We start from the raw sequence: 23,900 nt of genomic DNA, 5'->3' as shown, positions 1-23,900 counted from the left end.
AAAATGCAAAAATTAAAGTTATAAAAACACTATGTATATTTTCTAGAACTGTGATTCTCTATCAAAAGGTGTACATTAATATGACTTGTGGAGCTTTATAAAAATATATGTGCCCCTTTACCCAAAACATACAAAAACACTAATTCAAAGGAATACATGTACCCTGAGTGTGTGTGTATGTATGTGTGTATATATATATATGTGTATATATATATATACACACACACATATACATGCCTGAGCCACACCCCCACAATTCAATTCTGATTTGACAGTATATGGGACTTGGGCATCTATGATTATATGATTCGTGCACTAGAGGTACACCCCTAAAGTGGATGACCACGACTTTAAAAGTGGAGGGATAGGGTCGCCTGGGTGGCTCAGTCAGTTAAGCGTCTGACTTCAGCTCAGGTCATGATCACACGGTTCATGGGTTCAAGCCCCTCGTCAGGCTCTGTGCCCATAGCTCAGAGCCTGGAGTCTGCTTCGGATTCTGTGTCTCCCTCTCTCTCTACCCCTCCCCTGACTTGCACTCTTGTCTCTCTCTCAAAAATAAACATGAAAAAAATTAAAAGTGGAAGGATAATATACACACACAAATATGAACAGTAGCTGTGAGTTGTGTGATCACAGGTAATTATAATTTATTACTTTGCTATAACAAATGTGAATTTTTGTGCAATTAAAATAACAACAAAAGATTTAAAAATTTTTTTTAATGTTTATTTCTGAGACAGAGAGAGACAGAGCATGAGTGGGGGAGGGGCCGAGAGAGAGATGGAGACACAGAATCCGAAGCAGGCTCCAGGCTCCAAGCTGTCAGCGCGGACCCCGACACAGGGCTCGAACTCACAAACCGTGAGATCATGACCTAAGCCGAAGTCAGTTGCTCAACCGACTGAGCCACCCAGGCGCCCCACAACAAAAGCTTTTAAAAAAAAAAAAGATTCAGTTCATCATTCCAGCTAGTAGAGATATTTTATCGCTGATATCCATTTATGTGCTATCTCTATTCCCAGTTTCATGCCATGCAATATCTGATGAGTAGATCTTTTCTGTTCTCATCTACATCACGACTAAATGTCAATTAGAACAAAGTCCACTGGCAGTCCTTCTTCTACCTTAATAACGATCAGCAACCTTTGGGATCACTTTTACTTACATAAGATCTACCCAAATTCTACTCTTACCTAATTTACTATTCTTCATCATTTCCATAAGATGAGAGGTATTTTCGTGCTCTGCTGATATCTAAATATACCACGTCATCCACATTTTCCTGGTCTGTTACTTTGAAGTGACCCTGAACCACTCCTCTGGTACTCAATAAAGGATATTAAACTATATGACCTTTTCTTCCCAATTACATAGTCAAGACTCTTCTGGGAATAACCTATGCCTTGTAATTCCTCACAAACTCCACAGCAAGTCATTCAATTCCATTAATTCAAGAAATACTTACTGATATTCCACTATGTGCCAGGTACTTCTCTGGACTATCCTTCCTTAGTGTAAAGTGGTAATTAAGTATTCATGGCAGTATTGCCTCAACATCAACCCTGCACAAACAGCTACTGCCATGTCTAGTTCTGCCATGTCTGCCACACTGTCCTTCCTGATCCCACCCGAAGCTTGAAAGACTTTCTCACTTACCTCTAACCAAATTACTAGATAGACTTTTACAAAATTTTGAGAATGATTAAACTACCATACCATCATTGCCTTTTCTAGAAATAGTCTCTCCTTCTACTGGGTTCTCACAGTATCTTATATATAACATTCTTATAGTACTTAGGGTATTCTACTTTTTATCATACTTATCTGTCTGCATATCTTATCTTGTCCCCTAGATCATAAGCTCCCTGAAGGCAGGAACCATGGCTTACTCAGCTCTGTACACCCAGAAAAGTTTTACCATGCTTGGCATCTGGTGATGTTGAATGATCAATAAAGAGAAGAGCAGCCCCTTAAAGCAGCAGTTGTCAGGCTTACCTGCACCTCTACCAACCAGTCCACAAGAATGGCCCTCATGCAACTGCTGATGTCAGTCTGCCTGTGCATGTATTTTGTAAGTATGAACTTTTCCTGGCAGCAATAAAAAAGAAATATTAACAAATAAGCACTTCTTTTGGTTCAAAAATGGTAACTTAGAAAAAATACTGCAACTCATTTCTCAGAAAAATAAATTATAATAACATAATTAATTTCTTCACAGTTCTACCTCATTATTTTCAGCTGGTATCAGATAGGGGCAGATCAAAGTATCTTTTTCCAGATGAGTTCTAGTTATCCTTGGGAAATGGATGCACATCATATTCAAGTGTCAGGGTGGATAATGAGGAGTCCAGGATGTATATGGAATATGGGCAGGAATAGGCCTATGACTATAGAAAAATACCAAAGAGGTTTTGCCCCTTCTTTGCAATTCAATCCAATGCACAATCCCACACTATGTAGAGCAGTGCTTCTCAAACTTTAACATGTGTACCATTTGGGATCTTTAAAATTCCCATGCCAATTTAGAAGGTCTGGGGTAGGGCTAGGTTTCTGCATTTCTAACAAGATCCCAAGTGAAACTGACAGTGCTGAGCTAAGGCCCACACTTGTAGTATAACAAAGTTATCTCTTACTTCCTCCAAGATATACTAGAAAAAGTGAAGGATCTGGAGTCAGTTAATCAAACATTACATCTCTAGAGAAAAGACAAGATATTCATCCTCCCTTTTATGTATGGCCTGCTAAAATTGTTAGCTGGTTGGTAGGTAATCTTGGCCCCATCTGTTCCATTGAGAGAGAGAGAGAAGAAAATTGGGAAATCAATGAATTTTAGTGGTCAAGCAGACTGGCAGATTTCAAAGGAGGAAGAAAACTTCACCAGGCTGGAGAATGATTTTACATATGATGCCAGAAACTTGGATAGAGAAAGGAAAAGATTGCTAAGAGCAGCCGCCCAGAAAGAGACTACTATTTCTGTGTCTGAGACTGTCTCCTTAACAATTACAGGTGCAGGCTTACGGTCTTCAAAGTAATCAGACTTCAGCCCATATCCTAGCTCTACCATATACTAGTTATGTGATTCTGAGCAGTTTCTCCAATCTACAAAAAGGGGGTAATAATACCTGCTATCATGGAGTTACTGGGACAATTAAACAAGATAATGTGTATAAATCCCTTAGCATAATGTCTAACTTATAATAAGTTACTAGTAAATGTCAGTTGTCGCTGTTGTTATTTTAATCATCATTACCTCCCCTTAAACTTGCATTTGAAGGATGGAGTGATGAGAAAATGAGACCTAGAAATCCTTCTTCTCCAACAGCCACCTACATACCTCTCTCTCCTTCATGTAACTGAAGATATCCTTGGCATATATTGAGTTGAAAAATGGATCATTATGGTTCTTGTCAATATCCTCCAATGGGGTCATCTGCTTGGAAATCACCAAAAAGACATTAGGAGGAGAAAGATTCCAAGGAAGGCTTAGCACATACACATAAATGATATACTCCTTTATTCCCACTGTCATCTTCTGCTAAGTTTCCTAAAGCCTTATATATCCTGGGCCATAACAGAGCACTGCTTGGTCCTTCAATACTCATACTGCTAACTGACCAAGAAATGTTTAGTCCTCCTTGTACATGTCTACTCTGCCCTAGCAACTAGACACCATTTTTATAAAATGGTAAGTCCAAGACTCTCCAATAAAAACACTTTTATTTTACTATTTCAACTTATGTTGCCTGTCTTCTTAGGTCACTTGTTTTGTCCCAATGCTTTGATCTAACCCAATTCATTTTCTTGGTAGCCTTTTCCTCCCATCTACACATTTACCCAGGTTGTTTTGCCTACAAGAAAGGTATTTCTCCTCCTGCTTGCCAAATCTCATCCCTTCATCCTTCCAATTTACAACTTAAATACCATTTTCCTTGGGAAATACCTCTGTGGACTTTACCCATCTTTGACTGGAGCCCACTGTAAATGCAGATTGCAATTACTAAGAAAGGCAATTTCCTGAAGGAAATTGGCTAACCACTACTGTAAAGACCAGTTTTATATATACATACATACACACACACACACACACACACACACACACACACACACACACATTCCAGATCCTTGTGGGTATTCTTGGAATAAATACTTTCTAATTGTTTGGGTGTATTTCTATGTCAATTGGAAAGTCAAGAGATCCCACAAGGCTAACTTTATTTACTATAGCTTACTATATACAGATCAATCGCTTAGGAAGGCAAAAAAATCTCTTTACTGACAGCCACCTACAGGATAACAAAGAACACATTATCTAATTTAAGAAGGAAGAGAACACAATACCTCCTTCTGTGAACTCTTGCTCCAAGGTGAGAAAGGTCTATTAGAACTGGATTCACAAGCACTGGACTTGTTTGTAGTACTGAACTTGCCCACACTGGACATGGTAGCATTGCTGGACATGCCTATTCTGGATTCGGGGGCAGTGCTGGACACATGTGAGCTGGTTTCAACTTGGAGGATCAAGAAATCTTCGAGAAAGGTGTCTTCCTTGTGGATGGGATTCTCTTGCAAGGCCAGTGGCTCCTTCAGGGACAACTCCTTATCAGTGGTGGATTTCTCATTCAAGGCACATATCTCCTTGAAATGGAATGTCTCATTGAGAGTAGGCTTCTCCTGTATGGCCAAGGACTCCCTTAGGATGGTCTTCTCAATGCTGGGCTTCTCCTGCAAGGCCGAGGGCTCCCTCAGGGTAGCTTCTTCCTCAATTGTGGGATTATCCTGCAAGGCCAAGGACTCCCTTAGGATGGTCTCCTCAATTCTGGGCTCCTGAAAATCCAGTGGATGCTTAATAAGGGATTCTTCATTGGTGATATTCTCTTGCAAGGCCAACTGCTTCTTCAAGAGGAACACCTCCCCCTGAGCAGTGAGTTTCTTCTTTAAAGATAATTGCTTCTCAATGCTTATTGTTGTCACCTCAGTAGAGAGCTCCTTCTTCAGAACCAATGTTTTATTTAAAAGGGATTCCTCTTCAGTAGTGCTTTTCTCCTGCAAAGCAAACAGCTTCTTCAAAGAGTAATCTTTGGTATCAGTCTTCTTCTGCAAGCCCAAAGCCTTCCAGAAGAGGGACTCATCTTTGTTGGTAGGTTTAACATGCAGTGAAAATGGATCCTGAGAGAGGAATTCCCCCTCAGTTGTAGGCTTCTCCTCTAAGGCCAATGGTTCATTAATATAGGATTCTTCTTCAGTGGTGGTCTTTCCTGCCAAGGCCAATGGCTTAGTTGAGAGCGACACCTCCTGCAGAGTGGTGTGCTTCTCTTCCAGTGTAGATGGATCCTGGAAGAGGAACTCCTCTTCAGTTATAGACTTTCTATGAAAGGTCAATAGATTCTTAAAGGATGACTCTTCTTCAGAGGTGGTATTCTCTGAGACCAGTGGCTTCTTTAAGAGGAACACCTTCCCCTGAGTGATTTGCTTTTTCTTTAAAGATAAAGGTGTCTTGGTAAGGACTGCCTCCTCAGTTGAAGACTTCTTCCTAAGTGACACTGGCTCCATACAGAAGGAATCTTTATCTTTGCCAATCATACTCGGCAAGTCCAACAGTTCTTTGCACATGGACATCGTTATTTGAGTGGCACACTTTTTCTTCTTTAAAGATAAAGGCTCCTTGGTGGAGACTGCCTCATTTCTGCTATGTTTCTTCCTAAAGGAAACTGGTTGCATAAGAAATTCATCTTCACCATCGATATTCTCCTGCAATGACCATGGCTTCTTCAAGAGAGCCACCTCCCCCTGAGTGGTGTGCTTCTCTTGTAAGACAGAGGATTCCTTGAAGGGAGACTCCTCCTCAGTGGTAGGCTTCTTTTTAAATGGCAATGGCTCCTTAATCAGTGACTTCTCTCCAGAGGTGGTCTGCAATACTAGTGGCTTCTTCAAGCAGGACATCTTAACCTGAGTAGTACACTTTTTCTTCTTTAAAGAAAATAGCTTCTTGGTGGGAGTTGCCTCCTTGATGGTACATTTCTTCTTAAAAGCCAAAGTCTCCTTTAAAAGTGACTCCTCCTCAGTTGGAGTCTTTTGCAAGGTCAATGACTTCTTCAAGATGGACATCTCCTCCTGAGAGGTGTGCTTCTCTTGCAACATGGACGGGTCTTGGAAAAGGGACTTATCAGTGGTAGGCTTCTTCTTGAAAGACAGTGGCTCTTTAATAAATGACTTTTCTCCAGAGGTGGTCTTTTGCGATTTTAGTGGCTTCCTCAAGTGGTACATCTTCCTCTGAATGGTACACTTCTTTACAGGTAATGGCTTCTTAGTGGAGTTTGCCTCCTCAGTAGTATGTTTCTTCCTAAGAGACATTGGCTCCATAAGAAGTGTATCCTTACTGTCTTTTTTCTCCTGCAATGCTTGTGGCTTCTTCAAGAGGACCTCCTTCTCATCAGTGGTGTGCTTCTCTTGCAATACAGAGGGTTCCTGGAAGAGAGACTCCTCCCTAGTGGTAGGTTTCTCTTTAAAATACAATGGCTCCTTAATGAGTGCCTTCTCTCCAGAGGTGGCCTTCTGCAATTCTAGTGGCTTTTTCGAGTGAGTCATCTTCCCCAAAGTAGTACACTTCTTCTTTAAAGATAATGGCCTCAAGGTGAGGATTGCCTCCTTGACAGGTTTCTTCTTGAAAGCCAGTGTCTCCTTAATGAGTGACTCCTCTTCAGAGTTGGTCTCCTGCAATACTAGTGGTTTCTTCATATGGGACATCTTCCCCTGAGTGGTATACTTCTTCTTCCTTGAAGATATCACCTTCTTGGTGGGCGTTGCCTCCTCTGTTCTAGGCTTCTTTCTAAAGTTCATTGGCTCCATAAAGAAGGAATCCTCTTCAACACTGATGTCCTGCAAAGCCAAGTCCCCCTGATATGTGCACATCTTCTTTAAGGATAATGTTCCTTTGGTGATGGCTTCCTCCTCAGTTTTATTCTTCTTCCCAAAATTCATTAGCTCTACAGCAAATTCATCACTACTATCAGCCTCCTCCTGTAAAGATGGTGGCTTCTTCATGAGGGATACCTCCCCCTGATTTGTGGACTTCCTTAAAGATAATGACCTCTTGATGAGGGTTGTGTCCTCAGTACTGGGTTCCTCTTCTAAAATTATTTGCTTTTTGAAAAACGAAGCCTCTTCAGTAGTGGTTGTTTTGGAGATGGTCGATATCTCCACGTTTGGTACCAAGGTAGTAGAGACCACTACTGGCAAAGGTTCCAGCTCATAACTGTAAAAGACACAATGCCTGGGTAAGAAGAATGTAGTTCCTAGAATCTTCACCTACCATCTCATTTTGTTGCTGCAGTTACAAAAGGTATAGAAGGGGAAAGGGCTTCAACATCAAGAGACAGATTAAAAGGTAAAAAACAATGGGTACCATACTGAACCAACTAGGTAGCATATTGTATAGTTCTATGGTCTAGGTTCTCACACTTTTCTGAAAAATTTCTCTGAAAATCCATGTTATGTTTTCCTATATATGACTTATTTACTTTATTTACATACAAAGTCTTTATTATAATACTTACCACATTGTACGAGTTATATGCTATATAGTATCAGTCTCCCTCACTAGCTGCATTTATTTTTGTCTATCAGCATCAGGCATCTGGCAAAATGCAGGCTGAAATTAATATTGTTTGAAGGCTTATGAGAGAATTATAAGAGAGAAGCTTATGAGAGGTTTATGAAGGCTTATAAGAGAAAGGTGGGCTGGCACTTAATATTGGTGGTGTCTTTTTTTTTAAGTTTGAACTACAGAATATTTTATTTTACATTATGTTTTTATTAATTTTTTTCAAGTTAGTTAACATACAGTGTTGTCTTCGCTTCAGGAGCAGAAGCCAGTGATTGCACTACTAGGAATTTATCCAAAGGATACAAAAATGCTGATTCACAGGGGCAAATGCACCCCAATTTTTACAGAAGCACTATCAACAATAGCCAAATTATGGAAAGAGCCCAAATGTCCATTAACTAACATTGGTGGTATTTAACCACATCCCCTTCAACCTAGGCTATTCATGAGATACTTTCCCAGTGGAGATAATAAAAAAACCAAAATAGACATTTGTTCACATGTGTCAGACTCAAAGCTTTGTTCTAAACAGGATTTCATGACCAAATCACTGGAAGACTCGAAATCAGAATAAAAGAGAATTGCAGAATTCAATCATCAATCTGAACAAAAATAAGTCTCTCCAAAAGACTAGATACCATATGATTCCACTTATATGAAATATCCAGAATAGACATACCCATAGAGGTATATCCATAAAGGAAAGCATATTTGTGGTTGACTATGGCTGGAAAGGGGTAGAGAGGAGACTAGAAAGGGGGACTGGCAAAGGAAAGGGACTGCTAATGGGTTCAAGTTTCTTTGGGGTGGGGGTGTTGAAAAGTTCTAAAATTAGATAGTGGTGATGGCTGTACAACTCTATGACTATAATTTAAAAACCACTATATTGTTTTAAAAAAGAAAGTGTTTCGAGAGGTTCCACATGGCCAGATAGATTCCAGGTCCCTCCTGATGAGAATTTTTAAATGTAGTCTTCAGATAATCTAGTTATGATTAAAAGTATGCATTCTGGCTAGACTGCCTGAATTCAAATCCTGGCTCCTCCACTTACTAGCTGGGTGACCTTGGGCAAGTTGATTGTCTGTGCTTCACTTTTTTAACCCATACCATGAGAATCATATTACCTCCTTTGTAGGGTTGCTGTGAAGATCTACTTAATATGCAATAAAAACATGTAAAACAAAAAACTGTTTGAAACAACTGTATGCCAACAAATCAGATAGTTTAGATGAAATGGACAAATTCCTAAGAAGACACAAACCAGCAAAACTGACTTAAAAAGAAAATAGGAAGTATGAATAGACCTATAACAAGTAAAAACACTGAATTAATAGGGGTGCCTGGGTGGCTCAGTCAGTTAAGTGTCCAACTTTGTCTCAGGTCATGATCTCATGGTTTGTGATTTCGAGCCCCGCATGGGGCTCTGTGCTGACAGTTCAGAGCCTGGAGTCTGCTTCGGATTCTGTGTCCCTCTCTCACTCTCTCACTTCCCTGGCTCATGCTCGCTCGCTCACTCTCTCCCTCTCTCTCTATTTCTCTCAAGAATAAAACATTAAAAATTTTTTTTTAAAAAACACTGAATTAATAATTGAAAACTACCCACAAAGAAAAGTCCAAACCCAGATGGTTTCACTGGTGAATTCTACCAAACATCTAAAGAAGAATACCAGTTCTTCATGAACAACCCCAAGAAATAGAAGATATGAGAACAGGTCCCAACTCATTCTAGGAAGCTAATATTACTCTTATACCAAAACAAAGACATCTCAAGAAAAGTATAGTCTGATATTTCTTATAAATATAGGTGCAAAAACATCCACAAAATACTAGCAAACTAAATCCAGCAACACGTAAAAGGATTATACACCAAATGGGATTTGTCCCAGGACTGCAATATTAGTTTAACATCCAGAAATCAATTCATGGATTAAGCCATATTAACGGAATAAAAAACAAAAGCCCCATGATAATCTCAATAGATCCAGAAAAATCATTTGACAAAATACAACACCCTTTCATGATAAAAGTACTCAACAGACTAGGAATATAAAGGAGATTCCTCAACTTGATAAAGGGCATCTACGAAAAACCCAAAGCTAACATCAGACTTAACGGTGAGAGACTGATGCTTTCCCCTTAAGATCAAGCAAAAGACAAGGATATCCAACTCTTCTTTAGGGGATGGGGGATTGGTCAGGTAGCAGTAGATAACTCATATAGCACTGCTGACACTTTAGGACTAAACCCCTCTATTCTCTGAATAAATTCCAAACTCTTTGCCAAGATCTGCAAGGTCCTGGTGACCTGGCTCTTATTTGCCTCTCCAAGTCCATTTCTTAAGAAACATTGGCATGGGAAATAAATATTGAGTATCTATGATACCATAAGTCTGGGGTGATCAGAGTAGGCTTTCTTGATAGCGTGAACAATGGTCTTTGTCTGTGACTGAGAGGGTTCCTGGGATGCAAGACTTTCAGTATTAAAATTGGGCAAATCCTATGAAAACCAGAATAAGTTGGTCACCCAATTATTAGAAGACAAGGATGTCCACTATTGACATTTCTATTCAACAAAGTACTAGAGGTCCTAGCCAGGGCAAGAAAATAAAAGGCAACCAGATTGGAAAGGAAGAAGTAAAACTATGTGTATTAGCAGATGACATGATTTATACAGAGAAAATCCTAGGAGTCCACATAAAAACTATTAGAACTAATATATAAGTTCAGCAAGGTTCCATGATACAAGATCAATATACCAAAATCATACATATATCTATATCTTTGCAATGAACAATATGAAAATGAAATTACGAAAATAATTCTATTTGCAATAATGTCAAGAAGAATAAAATGCTTACAAATAAATTTAACAAAAGAAGTACAAAACTCATACTCTGAAAACTACAAAAATGTTGAAAGAAATTAAAGATCTAAATAAGTGAAAAGACATCCCATGTTTGTGGGTTGGAGGACTTAGTATTATTAAGATGGTAATACTCCCCAAATTGATTTACAAGTTCAAGGCAACTTCTATTAGAATCCCAGCTGGCTTATTAGTGGAAATGGACAAGCTGATTCTAAAATTTATAAGTAATTGCAAGGAACCCAGAAAAACAAAACAATCTTGAAAAAGAAGAACAAAGTTGGAGGAATCACACTTCCCAATTTCAAAACATACTACAGAACAACAAGAATCAAGACAGTGTGATACTGGCATAATGATAGACATGTAGATCAATGGAATAAAACAGAGTTCAGAAATAAACACTAATATTTACAGTCATTTGATTTTTGACAAGGATGCCAAGATAATTAGGTAAAGAAAGAGTAGTCTTTTTAACAAATAGTGCTGGGACAACTGGATATCCACATGCAAAAAAAATAAAGTTAGATCCCTAACATACACTACCAACAAAAATTAACTCAAAAAGGAATAAAAATCCTAAGAGCTAAAGCTTGAAAACTCTGAAAAGATAATCTTAAATCTTTGTAACCTCAGATTTGGCAATGAGCTCTTAGATAGGAGACCAAAAGCATAAGCAACAAAGGAGAAAATAAACTGGACTTCATCAAAATTAAAAAATTTTGTGCATCAAAGGATATGAACAAGAAAGTAAAAAGACAACCCATAGAATAAATGAAAATATTTGTAAATTACGTATCTCATCAGGGACTTGCATCTAGAAAATATAAAGAACTCTTACAACTCAATAACGAAAAGCTCAACAACCAATTTTTTTTTTAATGGGCAAAGGATCAGGGGCACCTGTATGGCTCAGTCGGTTAAGTGTCCGATTTCAGTTCATGTCATGATTTCATGGTTCATGGGTTCGAGTCCCACATCGGGCTCTGTGCTGTCAGCTCAGAGCCTGGAGCCTGCTTCAGATTCTGTGTCTCCCTCGCTCTCTGCCCCTCCCCCACTCGTGCTCTGTGTGTGTGTCTCTCTCTCTCAAAAATAAACATTAAAAAAATCTAAAAAAAATAAATGGGCAGAGGATCTGAGTAGACAATCCTCCAAAAAAGTATACAAGTGGCCAATAAGTACATGAAAGATGCTCAACATCAATCATCATCAGAAAAATGCCAATCTAAACCACAGTGAGGTATCACTTCACACCTACTAGGACAGCCATAATAAAAAAAAATAGTAAGGGTTGGCAAGGATGTGGAAAATTGGAAACCCTCATACAGTGCTGGTAGGAATGTAAACTAATGCAACCACAATGGAATACAGTTTGGCAGTTCCTCACTGAGTTCACCATAGAATTACCATATGACCCAACAATTACATTCCTAGGTATATATACAAAATAACTGAAAATAGGTGTTCAAACAAAAACTTGTATACAAATGCTCATAACCACACTATTCACAATAACCAAAAGGTCAAAGCAACCCAATGCCCATCAACTGAAGAATGGATAAGAAAAGTACAGTATATTCATACAATGGAATATTGCTGGTCCATAAAAGGAATGAAGTACTGACACCCGAAACAACATGGATAAACCTTGAAAACACTATGCTAAATGAAAAAAGGTAGACACATAATACCACACGTTGTATAATTCCATTTATACAAAATTTCCAGAATAAACAAATCTATGGAAACGGAAAGTATATTAGTGATTACCTAGATCTGGGGAGGATGGGGGAACTGAGAGGTGACAGCTAAAGATACAGGGTTTTGGGGTGGTTTTTTTGGATTGATTAAAATGTTCTAAAATTCACTGCAGTGATGGCTGCATAATTTCAAATATACTGAAAGCTTTTGAACTATACACATTAAATGGGTGAACTATATAGCATGTAAATTATATCTCAATATAGAAGTTAGCAAAAAAAAACCTCACTTAGAATAAAATGTGATTATAGTGAGCTCTCAATAAATGTCAGCTACTAGCTCTAGTGCTATTATTAAGGTCCATTCCACTGAACCCTAAGTGAAGGCAAGAATGTTTATGGTATTTTGTGAGGATTTCTCTGCTAAAGTTAGACTTATAAAAGAAATTCAGGAGAAAATAATGCAGGGAATTAAAGTCAAAATACACATAGAAATCCCAGGAATTTCATTTCAGCAAGAAACTAAGTAGGAATAAATACTAATCTGGTTTGATTTCTTTCTCCTAGGTAATTAGAAAAAGTGACTCATGGACCTAACATGTTAATTTTCTGGAGTTACCCAAGCTTTTTCTCTTACCCTTTGGAACTCATGCTTAGGCCTGCTGTATCTGTTCAGCTAATTTATTCTCTTCTTTCCTGAAAGTAATTCCCACTGGGATGAGGAGAGGTCTCCTCCACTTTCTAACTCACTCCACTTTCTAAGGCCTCACTCCACTTTCTAACTCTTCTTCTAATAAAAGTTTTTCTAGGGGTAAATCCTCTTTCTATCCCAAATAAGAATACTCATACCTACTTGCAAAACCTATGAACAGTTCCCTGTAACATCTGGAATACAAATGTTTTGGGCCTAGAGAGAGAGAGCAATTTCTCTCCAGTAACAAGGAACAAGCCTCTCCCAAAAGCTTCTAATGAGATAAGCAGATTGGCAAACTATCAACCAGTGTCTGAGTATCCCCTGAAAAGTTGCCACCATACTCTCAATAATAGACTAGCTCAAACAGGAACTTAATTACTAAAAGAGAGAAAAGATGAGCCCAAGATCTTTTGGCAAACTTCCCAATGACAACAGCTCTTTCAATATGCACACGCCATGAAAGGAGAGAAGAGGCCTATAACACTTCAGCAACCACAGCTGGGCCTACCTCAGCACCCAGGGGTTAATGTATAATCACCACTGTGGCACACTAAATATGTCTCAATGGGGGACAAAAGGAGGTCAAATGATGTCACATACTCTCCTTTACCATCTAAAACAATGCCATCAGAGTCACTTCTTACTCACCTTTCCATATTCATCTCATTGTTTTTGGCCAACCCAAGAGCAGGTGTGTTCCCTTTTATCTTCTTGGAAACATCTTTAACAAACTCCTTACTGGCTTCCTTCTTGAGCTGGGCAGGTTGAATTTGGGAAGCCTGTGAAAAAAAATGAGGTGGGGGTGGGCAGGGGAAGAAGGAAGCAAGGAAATCTGGAGAACCACAAATTATCTAATAGGTAGCTCTTATAGGAAAATTTTGACTCACATCCCCACCTTGTTTGGGTATTCCCAAGAGTAATAATCGAAACATCTCACAACCAGTACGGTACTGGTGCCAACTAATCACAGCAGAAGCTAGCAGTACAATAGTACTGCTAAATATTAGCTAAATAGCAGCCTTAAATGATTCCAAGATACAAAAAATGTAGTTCTAATCTCCATGTCAGGCATACTGGCTGTCAAATTCCCAGAAAGATGTTTTGTTAATATCATATTCCACTTTGACTCCATAAGATGTTCAGAGGGAGAAAAAGGTAATATAACTGGCTTGGCTGCCTGGGTATACCAAAATCAACTAGCTTTTCAGGTAGACCTCTGCCACAACACTACCTGCAATACATCTATCCCATCTCATTGAGGGGAAATTTATTTAACATGGGGCTTTGGGGAACTCCACCATAAACTCTAATCATGACTAATTCTATTAAACAAAAGAGATCATGAGACTGTGAATATTTTCAGTAAAAATAAATTTAAAAGTTGTGCCTTTAAAATGAAACAAACTGAACATAATTGTATTCCAAATAAATGCCATAACCACATTAAGGGAAAAAGAAAAAAGAAAACAGAAGAAAATACAACAACTAATCCAAGTAAACACAGTATTAGACTATATACCCTTAAGATACACATCTTCAGTCAGGATGGGTTTGTGGGGTGGCAAAGAACATTGCAAATAAAGCTGGAAATATTTTTAACAGGTTTATTATGGTGGTATGAATGAAGTAATTTTGATACCCTTTTAGATGGGTTATAGTATTGAGTAAATGTGTTGATGTCCTTGGTTACAAGAGTTCTCACTGTAGGAGAAAGAAAATACAAATATGGATTAGGGAATGCAAGAAAAATCCCTGTGTATTGGAATAGGAACTTTCCAAATCCATGATTTCTTAAATAGGTGTATGTATATACATCTGAGTATATAGGTATATGTATACATGTGTGTGCATCTGTGTATACAGATATATGTGTATGTATGTTTAAGTACACATATGTGTGCATGCATAGGCATATGCAGATATTTCCTAGTTCTGTCTGCTGAAAGGGCAGAAAAAGTAGGTGCTCCAGTAGCACACTTAGCACTGAGATCTTGGTCTCTAATACCATTCCCCACTAAAAGGAACCAGAGTTCTTTGGAGAAATGGTTGACTCCAGGGCTGAGATAAAGCAGATGCAAGAGGAACCTAGAACATCTTGCTATGCTGGAAAGAAGAGGCTCAAAAAATTTCTGAGATGGGGTGCCTGGATGGCTCAGTCAGTTAATCATCTAACTCTTGATTTGAGCTCAGGCCATGATCTCATGGTTTGTGAGTTTGAGCTTTGCATTGGGCTCTGTGCTGGCAGCGTGAAGCCTACTTGGTATTCTCTCTCTCTCTCCCCCTCTCTCTCTGCCCCTCCCCCACTCATTCTCATTCTCTCTCTCAAAAATAAACATTAAGAATTTTTTTTTTTAATTTATGAGAATATGTCACAAAGACACAGCAGTCAGATTGAGGGGAACTCTACTGGCCAAATCTGGGACAATTTGAGCACCAAAATAATTAAGTACAATAACGAACAATAAACCACTGAAAAAATGGGAATTTATAAGTCCACACTAATAATAAATAAACAGGGAAGGAGGGAAGGCTCACACTTTAATAGAATACCAAGGGCAGACTGGTAAATGTGAAGTGAGTGCTATAGCTGGAAAAATCAGCATAAAGATTTGGTTTAGACAAAAATCATCAATGGATGTTAAATCTAGGGGAAAATTTTTATGTAGAGCAGGTTATTTGCAGGCTCTTAAGAGTGTGTCCCACAGACCACATATTAGTTGCAAGAGGAAAAATTATAAATAGTAATTACACAGTGGGAAGCCAGACAACATCTTGACTGGAGCTCCCCAAAGCCCCATGTTAAATAAATTTCCCCAGACAACATCTTGACTATCACCAGTGAGGGACAGATGGACATCATGTGCCTCCAGATGTGATATCCTAAGGACAGAACATCACCTACACAGTACCCCAGCCAAGTATGTATAATATCAATCTAGTCACATAGAAGCATCAGACAAACACAAAATGAGGAATGTTCTATTTTTAAAAAGGTGTCTAGGTGGGACTGTATTCTTCAAAAAATGGTAATGTCGATGAAAAACAAAGAAAGGCTATGGAAATGTTCCAGATTAAAAACAGCTAGAGACACAACAAGTAAATGATACTACACTGGATCTTTTACTGGAGGGTAAAAATACTTATAACATTGACCTTATAAGGTCAACTGAAAAAAATTGGAATATGAATAGATGACATAAAAATATATCAATGTAAATCTATAAAGTTGTTAATAGTACTGTGGTTATACAATACAATTTCTCTGAGGAACTATACACTAAAGTACTTAGGGGTAAAGGACCATGATGTATATAAGCAAATGGGATAAAATGTTAACTATAGGTTAAACCAGGTGAAGGGTATATGTATATTATTTGTACTACTTTGTATTTTTGCAACTTTTTGTAAACTTGAACTTATTTCCAAATGAAATATTAAAAAATATGCCTTTGTATCATCAGATCATAATAAGCAACCACAATTCAATAGGGAATTCTTTCTTAGGTCCCCAAGTCATCCAACTCTGATCCTCAAATAACTTGGCACTATTTTCATTTTAACTTCTTACCTAAAGTTTTACAAACTCCCTATATGTGCAACCGAGATTCAGTATTAGAAAAGAAATGTATTCTTGGCAGAAGAGAGGTGGAGACCCCAACACTTAGGGTGAAACTCTCTACCTGCCATATGTGAAAGTTCAAAGCACTAATATTCTCAGATTTCAGCTCAAGGGGACCTTAATCTGCACTTCCTTACAATTGTTTCATTAAAAAAATACGAAAATTGTGTCCTACTGACACAAAATCATTTAGGTAAATGTGGATACAGACCCTATCTCCCTGTCTACTAGCTTAGGACCAGTTCTTACATATCAAAAGTCCTTCCCATGCTTGAATGATAAAGAGGAAAAGAAAAATACAGCAGATTAATTACAACAGATAGATTCCTTTGGCAGGCCAGGACCTCACTGGTGAATGCTGAGGAAAAGATAGATGTGTGGACATGGAGACTTAGTAATACAGACAGAAAGAAGCAAATAATCATATAGGGAATCCCCAAAATTCTGAGAGAAAGGAGCCCTCACTCCTCAAATAGATGAGCTCAGACATAGGAATGGTTTAGGCACATTGTAATGATGGAACTTCCTCTGGCAAGTACCAAAGACTATTCAAGGTGACCAAATTGAATCTTCAGAACTTATATGCAAAGGGGAATTCTGCTTTCTGAGTTTCTGGAAAGCTAGGGGTAGAGCTACTGCTGAGAGATGCCTTGCTTCTCCCACTCCAACCCTATATAAGGATGTGGCCTAATAGATAGTGCATCAGTTGGAGACCCAGAAGGATCCTGGATGATTTCTTTTCTATTTGTTTATTCGTGTTTGTTCTTTATTAATTGCAGTATAAACTTCACGGAGGAAAAAAAAACGACTGACACACAGCCAGAAATTTTCTCATATGCTGTAAGACCTTGCTTTGCACATTGTCATAACTGCTCTCCCATCAGAGACTCTGGGGGTCAAGAGAAGCCACACTAACATGGGCTGCATCCGCTTCTGATTTGTGTAGCTATCTTATTTCAGCTAAGTTTCTAGATCCATGGCTAAATAAGTCAGGAAACAAATCTAACCCTATAGGTCTGTGTGGGAAGGGTCTCTTTCAACCAATCAACAGTCAATCTGAAATTATTCAGAAAGTCATAACCTAATTATATATGTTGCAATCTGCGTGGGAAAAAGACTATACTAGTACAAAGGTGGTCACATAATACCTAAAGAGGAGAGATCCAAAAGAGAGAACTTTGCCAATACTTATCCAATCTTGCTCAAGGGAGTAAAATATTGTCTAGTAGATGTATTCTGGTAGTCACAGAAGGACACTTTATTATGGAGGGCAGGGTTCTCTGTATCCTAGATAAAACAGGCTTAAAAAGCAACATTGGGCAAATCCTAATCTGTATACATAATTATGGTATCTACCTCATAGAAATAAATGAGGATTAAGTGAATTGATACTGGAAAAAGTGCTTAGAATAGTGCCTGGCACATGGTAAGCACTCACTTGTCATCAGTTATTATTTTCTAAGACCAAAGATTACCTTTGGCCCAATTCTACATTCAATTAGTAACATCTTAACTATCAATTCTGGATTTTGCTACTTAATAACACCAGGAGGGAGGTAACTTGGAAGTGAACTCAACAATTCTCATCAAAATTGAGTTTCTCAATCTCCATAATTGAAGACCAGATAGATCATGGAACTGCAGTCCTCAATGGTTCTGTACGTCGGGGCACATTTTTTTGAGGTCACTATGAATGGGCTGCTGCTGGAATTTAATGCCAGGAGCCAAAGATGTTATGGCTGAGAACAGTTCTACACAACAGAAAAAAACTACTGTACTAACTGCCCATAGTATTTGAATTGATAAATACTTCCCCGAACGACAATGACTCCATCAAGATACTTACTTCCAAGGCCTAGGCAGCTAGCTGAGCCACCTCTGGATTTTATCTAAATGCAAGATTCCATAGTTTTTATATTTATCTACAATTTCACATCTGATAATCACTGTCTGCTGCTTCCAGACAGCTCAACCAATTATTCCAGATGGTATGCATCAACAGAATAGCTCCTGCAGTTTCTGAAATTGGGTCATCCATTCCAAATAAAATTGGCTCTCGACACTCTAGAGAGGGTCAGGGTCTGGCAAACCAAAAAGGTCCCTTAAGGAAGAGGTTATCTAAGCCTTAGCAAACCACAGCAGAGGATTGAAGTAGCATACTCACGTTGGTGAGATCTTCAAAAGCTGATCTCTTTTTGCGTGGTCTCTTAGGTGAAAATGAAGATATCTTTGCTTGGTAATTCTCCCTTCTCTAAAAAAGTAAAAGAGACAAATAAGTATATCCAATCATGAACACTTTTCAGGGACTTTGGATCATCTTTAGAGCTCAGGGGGAAGCTCCAGAATCTCCAAGCAACCAAGGATATATAGAATAAACCCTAGTGAACTACAACAAAATGAAATTTTGGCACTCGCTGATGCTTAGAGTCCCTGAAGGAGGTAATCACTGATGACAGGGACAAGGCTATGACGATGACCTTTAGTGTAACTCTTAGAATGAGCAAAATAGCTTAGTAAAGCTAGTTTTCCCTCTTAGTTCTCTGATCTTTACGGTTATCCAATCTAAGATTATCAATCACCACCACCACCCAGCTACTCCCAGTCATTCCTTTAATATGGATGCTCTCAAGCAAATTAGTTCAATAGTTTAACAAATAAGTGTCTCTTATGTTAAGTATTTAAAACATTCCCAATACGGACAATAACACATTATCTCTAGATCCTGGTCTAGGATCGCCTCTCTACTAGCTATTGACATTGGACAACTCACGTAATCTCTCAGCCTCAGTTTTCTTATCAGTATAACTGGAATGATAAACTTCCTTATTTGAAGATCAAATAAGAAAATACATGTTTTAAAAAGTCTGTATAAACTTAAGTGTACATAAATCATATTTTTAAATAATATAGCCCAATATGATTTTAAGCCTCATAAAGAAAATTCTGAATTTTTTAAGTATACATTTTCATGATTTAATTTTGTTATTTTTTTAAGTAATCTCTATACTCCAAATTTTGTATTTTGAGAAAGGAGTTTGGTAATCCATATTAACCTCTAATTTGTTAGTGTATATGAATGAGGGTTAGTAGAAGGAAGGAGAGGTGGATATTTTGGAGCAGAGGTGGCTTTCTTTCTAGCTATTGTTTACCATGCCTTACTCAACTCCCATGTGAATAAGGCCATCTCCATGGGGCTAGAGGTTAGGATGAATTATACCGTAGGACTCTTCTGCTCCCTAACAATTTTTATTTGGTAAATGTCTCCTAAGTCTCAAATTTCCTTTATGAAATGAGAACCGTGCCCTACTTATATCAGAGAGCTGTTATAATGGGAAGCAGAACATTAGGGTCGCGCCATTTATTTGCTCTGTTCCTCATCTAGGCCGTGAAAAGTTAGTACATGACACAATAAGTGATCAGAAGTTTAAAGAATTGGATTAAAAACACAATAGACCCATCTAGTACAGCAAAGCAATCCTGAAAGAGAAGAATTACTTCTGCTTTCTAATTGATTAAGCTTGGAAATCAGAAAACTATTAGTCTTTTATTTAGTTCTTGATAAATAATCCTAGTGGAAATAATTAGCAAAACTAAAATATTTCGTGGTTACACAAATCTCACAAATTAGCTAAGAAATAAATTGTCCCAATTCCCATTTAATATTACCAGTAGAAACAATCAGCCTCAAATAAAATTCACAAGTGAAACTGAACTCAATAAAATGTAGATTTACAAAATGTGCCCCAAGAAAGTTGGATTTGGAAAAATAACCACCACAAAAGAAAACTCATTATGGCAGAGCTCTAATGTCTAATATTGACAAAAATCTGATCAATGTATCAAATCCTTCTTACCAAATTTACATATGAAAAAAAAAAACATTTAGCCCTTCCATGAAAATCATTTTAGTAAACGAAAAAATGAAAATGATTGGAAAATGTTTATCTGTACTGCAAGAAAACCAATCAAGGAAATTAAATTGGCCTAATGATATTTGCTCTAGGAAATACTCCCTTAATGACAATTCATCAGTGTTAGTAAAACTCTGATTAAAATATGTATGATGAGGAACAAAGAACATCACAGGGTTGGAATGACACTGTCAAACTATCCACAAGGTCAAAACAGCAAAAGCAAAATGGATGCATTATTCAAATTTAATAGCTGTAAAAAGCACAATAATCCATTTGTTGATCTAATCTTCATATTCTCCCCAGGAGGTACCAAGCAGCCTCCTGGCAAGGTGCTTTGAACATCTCCCAGAAACCAAGAGTATAGATGTGATCATTAATGAGAGCTCAGTACTGTTTACTTTTGAAGGTTGTGAAGGGTGTCCTTCATTTTAGCTATGCATTTATGGAAAAGTAGAATTCATGCTTAGAACCCAAGTTCTAATTTGCTGGTCTTCTTCAACTACAAGGGCTACCATGCCTTCCCAATTTCTCAGATTAAACAACACATATTCAGAAAGATTAGGGGTGGGAATAGGGACTGAGCCAACACAGGAAGAAGCTACTCAAGACACTGTTGGGAGAGACGGCTTGCTCTAACCTTTCCATATTGGCCATGATCGCTGGGCACAACGTTGCTGGACTGAGATTTCTTCATCTCAGGTTTGGAGCCTCGGGATGGTAGTGGTACTGGCATCTCTTACAGATTCAGCAGTGTCTATCCAAGATACGGCTGCAAGCAGAAAGCGACTCTTTAAAACATCATTCACCAGAAACATCACAGCATTCTCTGGAAACTCGTGAGAATACCCAAGCTCTCTCTAGCATCTCTAGGAGAAAACATACTTTGAAGTAGACAAATCTGGGTTCAAATACTGGTTCTACCATAATTAACCTTGTGCAGTCTAAAAAGCCCAGCACAGTGCCTGCCATCCTGTGTGGGCACTGGAACTATGGCCTACCTCCTAGTTTAGGCCTGGGAATACTGGGAACAAATCACATGAACGTTTTGCATTAAAAACAATCAAGAACATGACAGATCACATAGTATGGAAGCCAGTTGGAAGGGTTAATGTTCTTTAAAAGGCACAGGGTCCTGGCACAGCAATTATAATGATGCTACAGAGAAGACACAAGAATATACTGCACACACATATACATGATAGGCCAAAGTATTCAAACACTGCATTCCATCAGAAGAAACTGTAATCCAGTTCCAGACACCTGGCAAGAAAAAAATTCAAGATGAGATAATGATAGAAGGAACTAACTTATTGAAAAATCACTTGACATAAAAATTTAACCGTCATTACAGCCCTTGGGAGAGTCCTATTTTTGTCCCATCTCAGTGGTGGACCCCATTCTACATTCCTTAAAGTTCTTTGTGAGTCCTCAATAGTTAGGATACACTTATGTGACTCACAAGCAAATGCATTGTCAGGAGGAACCAGTTTTTGGATATACAGGAGACCTTTCCCACTCAGATGCAACTGCCCTTCCAACCTCACCCACATTCAATCTCCAAGTTCAACTGCATTTGACAAATAATAGGCTCCTCTAAGAGAGACCCTAAAGGCAATGCAACAAACTTACCCGCCACTCTGTACCTGGTATTTCAGGCAATGGAGATACAAACACAAATCATTCATCTTATCCTATAAGTATTCACATGCACAGCTCTAACAGTAACATAAAAATGTGGCAATGATTTAATAAGAGTAAATACAAAGTACTACAGCAACATAATAGAAAGTCAGTAATCTTGTAGGGGGGATAAAGGGGTGGAAGAAGCCTTCATAGAGGAAGTTATATATGATCTAGACTTAAGTGACAAAGGGGATCCCAAGCAGACTGGGGAGCTTTTGCAGGCAAAGAAAGCCTGAGCGCAGGCAGAGGCTTGCACATGGCAAGCACAGCAGGTGCAGGGACTTCCCAGTTGTCTGGAGCATGGATACAAAGAGTGTATTGGGGAAGAGTCAGAAAGGGGCTGAATGCTAGGGTAGGGCCAGGCTGCTAAGAAAGGGAAGCAGAAAAGACTGCAGCTTGAGAGGAAGGTTTAAGAAAGGAGAAAGGCTGATTTGGGTTTTGCTTTGGATGGAGAAGTATTAAACATTTTGTCAGGAAAAATCAGTACAAGTATGTGCCTCCGCATTTATTACTTCAGTTGGTCTCACAACAAAGCAGTAAGGGTACGCAGTACAGATACAATTCGTTCCACTGTAGAGCCCCAGATGTGTTAAGTAACTTACTACCCAGGACAAAACTATTAAGCAGCATAGATCACCCAGCTCTTTCTAGGGCTCTTTTTAAAATACCATGAAGTCTCTCCAATTATACTCAAAAGCACTCTAAAACAGTCCATGGTCCAAAGCAAAAGGCTTTAATGTGGAAGTGTAAGGAGACAGAATGAGCCTAAAGATTTTTTAAAGAAGCCACTGGGTTTTTAAACCAGCCAACTTAGCATCTTTGAGCCTTAATTTTCTCACTTGCAATAGAGCAATACCACCATTTATTTGTAGAAGCATCATATGGCTCAAAAGGAAATTTGTATGTGCAAAGCCTAACACATGGTAGGCCCTCAAAGTAAGTGGTGCATCTTATTTTCCTTTTCATCCCCCAAAATCCAAACCTATTTTCTATCTCATCTCTCAAAACTCAGCCAAGCAGGAATAAAGCTAAATTGGGTGCACCCACCCTTAACCACACTGTCTGAAAACCACTTACCTCCCTATTATTATTATTCACACCTCATACAATTTTTTTAATGGCCGACCAAAGATTCATGTTCTGAAACTTTTATCTTTCAAGGGGGAAAGAAATAAATAGCCTGGAGTCAACAGGATAGAAAGCTTTCAGTTGATTACATCACAGAGTAACTAAGCCTGAGAGAATAAGTTTATTCAGATGAAAATCACACACCACCTTCATTTTCCTGAACACTAATCACTTTCTTTGGGGGACACACACACTGACTTAAGTATTCTCTGCCATTAGGAGGGGGTAGGGGCTTGGCACCACCAAAAACAGCTTTCATTAAAGGACATTCTGCAGAACATTCTCGACTTCTACCACCTACAGAATGGAGCCTTGCTTGGACAAGAAAATCAGAATCCTTTCCACTTTCCAGACTTTCCATATTCTCTACATACACACTGATAAGTGTTGGAGACCCCCTGAGCATCCCAGGGCTGATGATAAAACCCAAACAGGGGCAAATTGGCTCCTTTAGAAGCCCAGGTGCTTAGACTCCAAAACTGTAGATCAAGACAGTCTATAGGAAACAACAGCAACTTCATTTTATAGACAGCAAGACACTGGGGAGACAATGCAGCACGGTGTGCATGAAAGCAGTACCAGGCTGTGAAGGATGCCTAGGGTAGAACTCTGACCTTGCCCCTAGCTGGCTGGATGACACTAGGCAAGTCTCTTTTCTTTAGGCCTTGTCTCCCCACCTTAAAAAATGAGGCAATGG

At 38.6% G+C, this 23,900-nt stretch overlaps 1 protein-coding gene across 1 annotated transcript in view; it reads right to left on the bottom strand.

Moving 5' to 3' along the window:
- Positions 1-21,150, bottom strand: part of CCNB3 (cyclin B3) — a 61,954-nt gene extending 40,804 nt beyond the window's left edge. Inside the window, exons 1-6 of the mRNA XM_047076250.1 lie at positions 21,030-21,150; positions 18,643-18,729; positions 13,508-13,638; positions 4,339-7,252; positions 3,335-3,430; positions 1,996-2,088 (exon numbers count right to left, since the gene is read on the bottom strand). Of these exons, the coding sequence (XP_046932206.1) occupies positions 1,996-2,088; positions 3,335-3,430; positions 4,339-7,252; positions 13,508-13,638; positions 18,643-18,729; positions 21,030-21,125 (3,417 nt within the window). The 5' untranslated portion in view covers positions 21,126-21,150. The remainder of the gene's footprint in view (positions 1-1,995; positions 2,089-3,334; positions 3,431-4,338; positions 7,253-13,507; positions 13,639-18,642; positions 18,730-21,029) is intronic.
- Positions 21,151-23,900: the final 2,750 nt, after the last annotated feature.

Source organism: Lynx rufus, unplaced genomic scaffold (assembly GCF_022079265.1).
Source record: "Lynx rufus isolate CCGP_SWC_20201006 ecotype Redwood Valley unplaced genomic scaffold, mLynRuf1.p SCAF_14, whole genome shotgun sequence".
In the NCBI taxonomy this organism is placed as follows: Eukaryota; Metazoa; Chordata; class Mammalia; order Carnivora; family Felidae; genus Lynx; species Lynx rufus.
The sequence above is the reverse complement of the archived record's forward strand: the minus strand, read 5'-3'. Positions and strand labels throughout refer to the sequence as shown.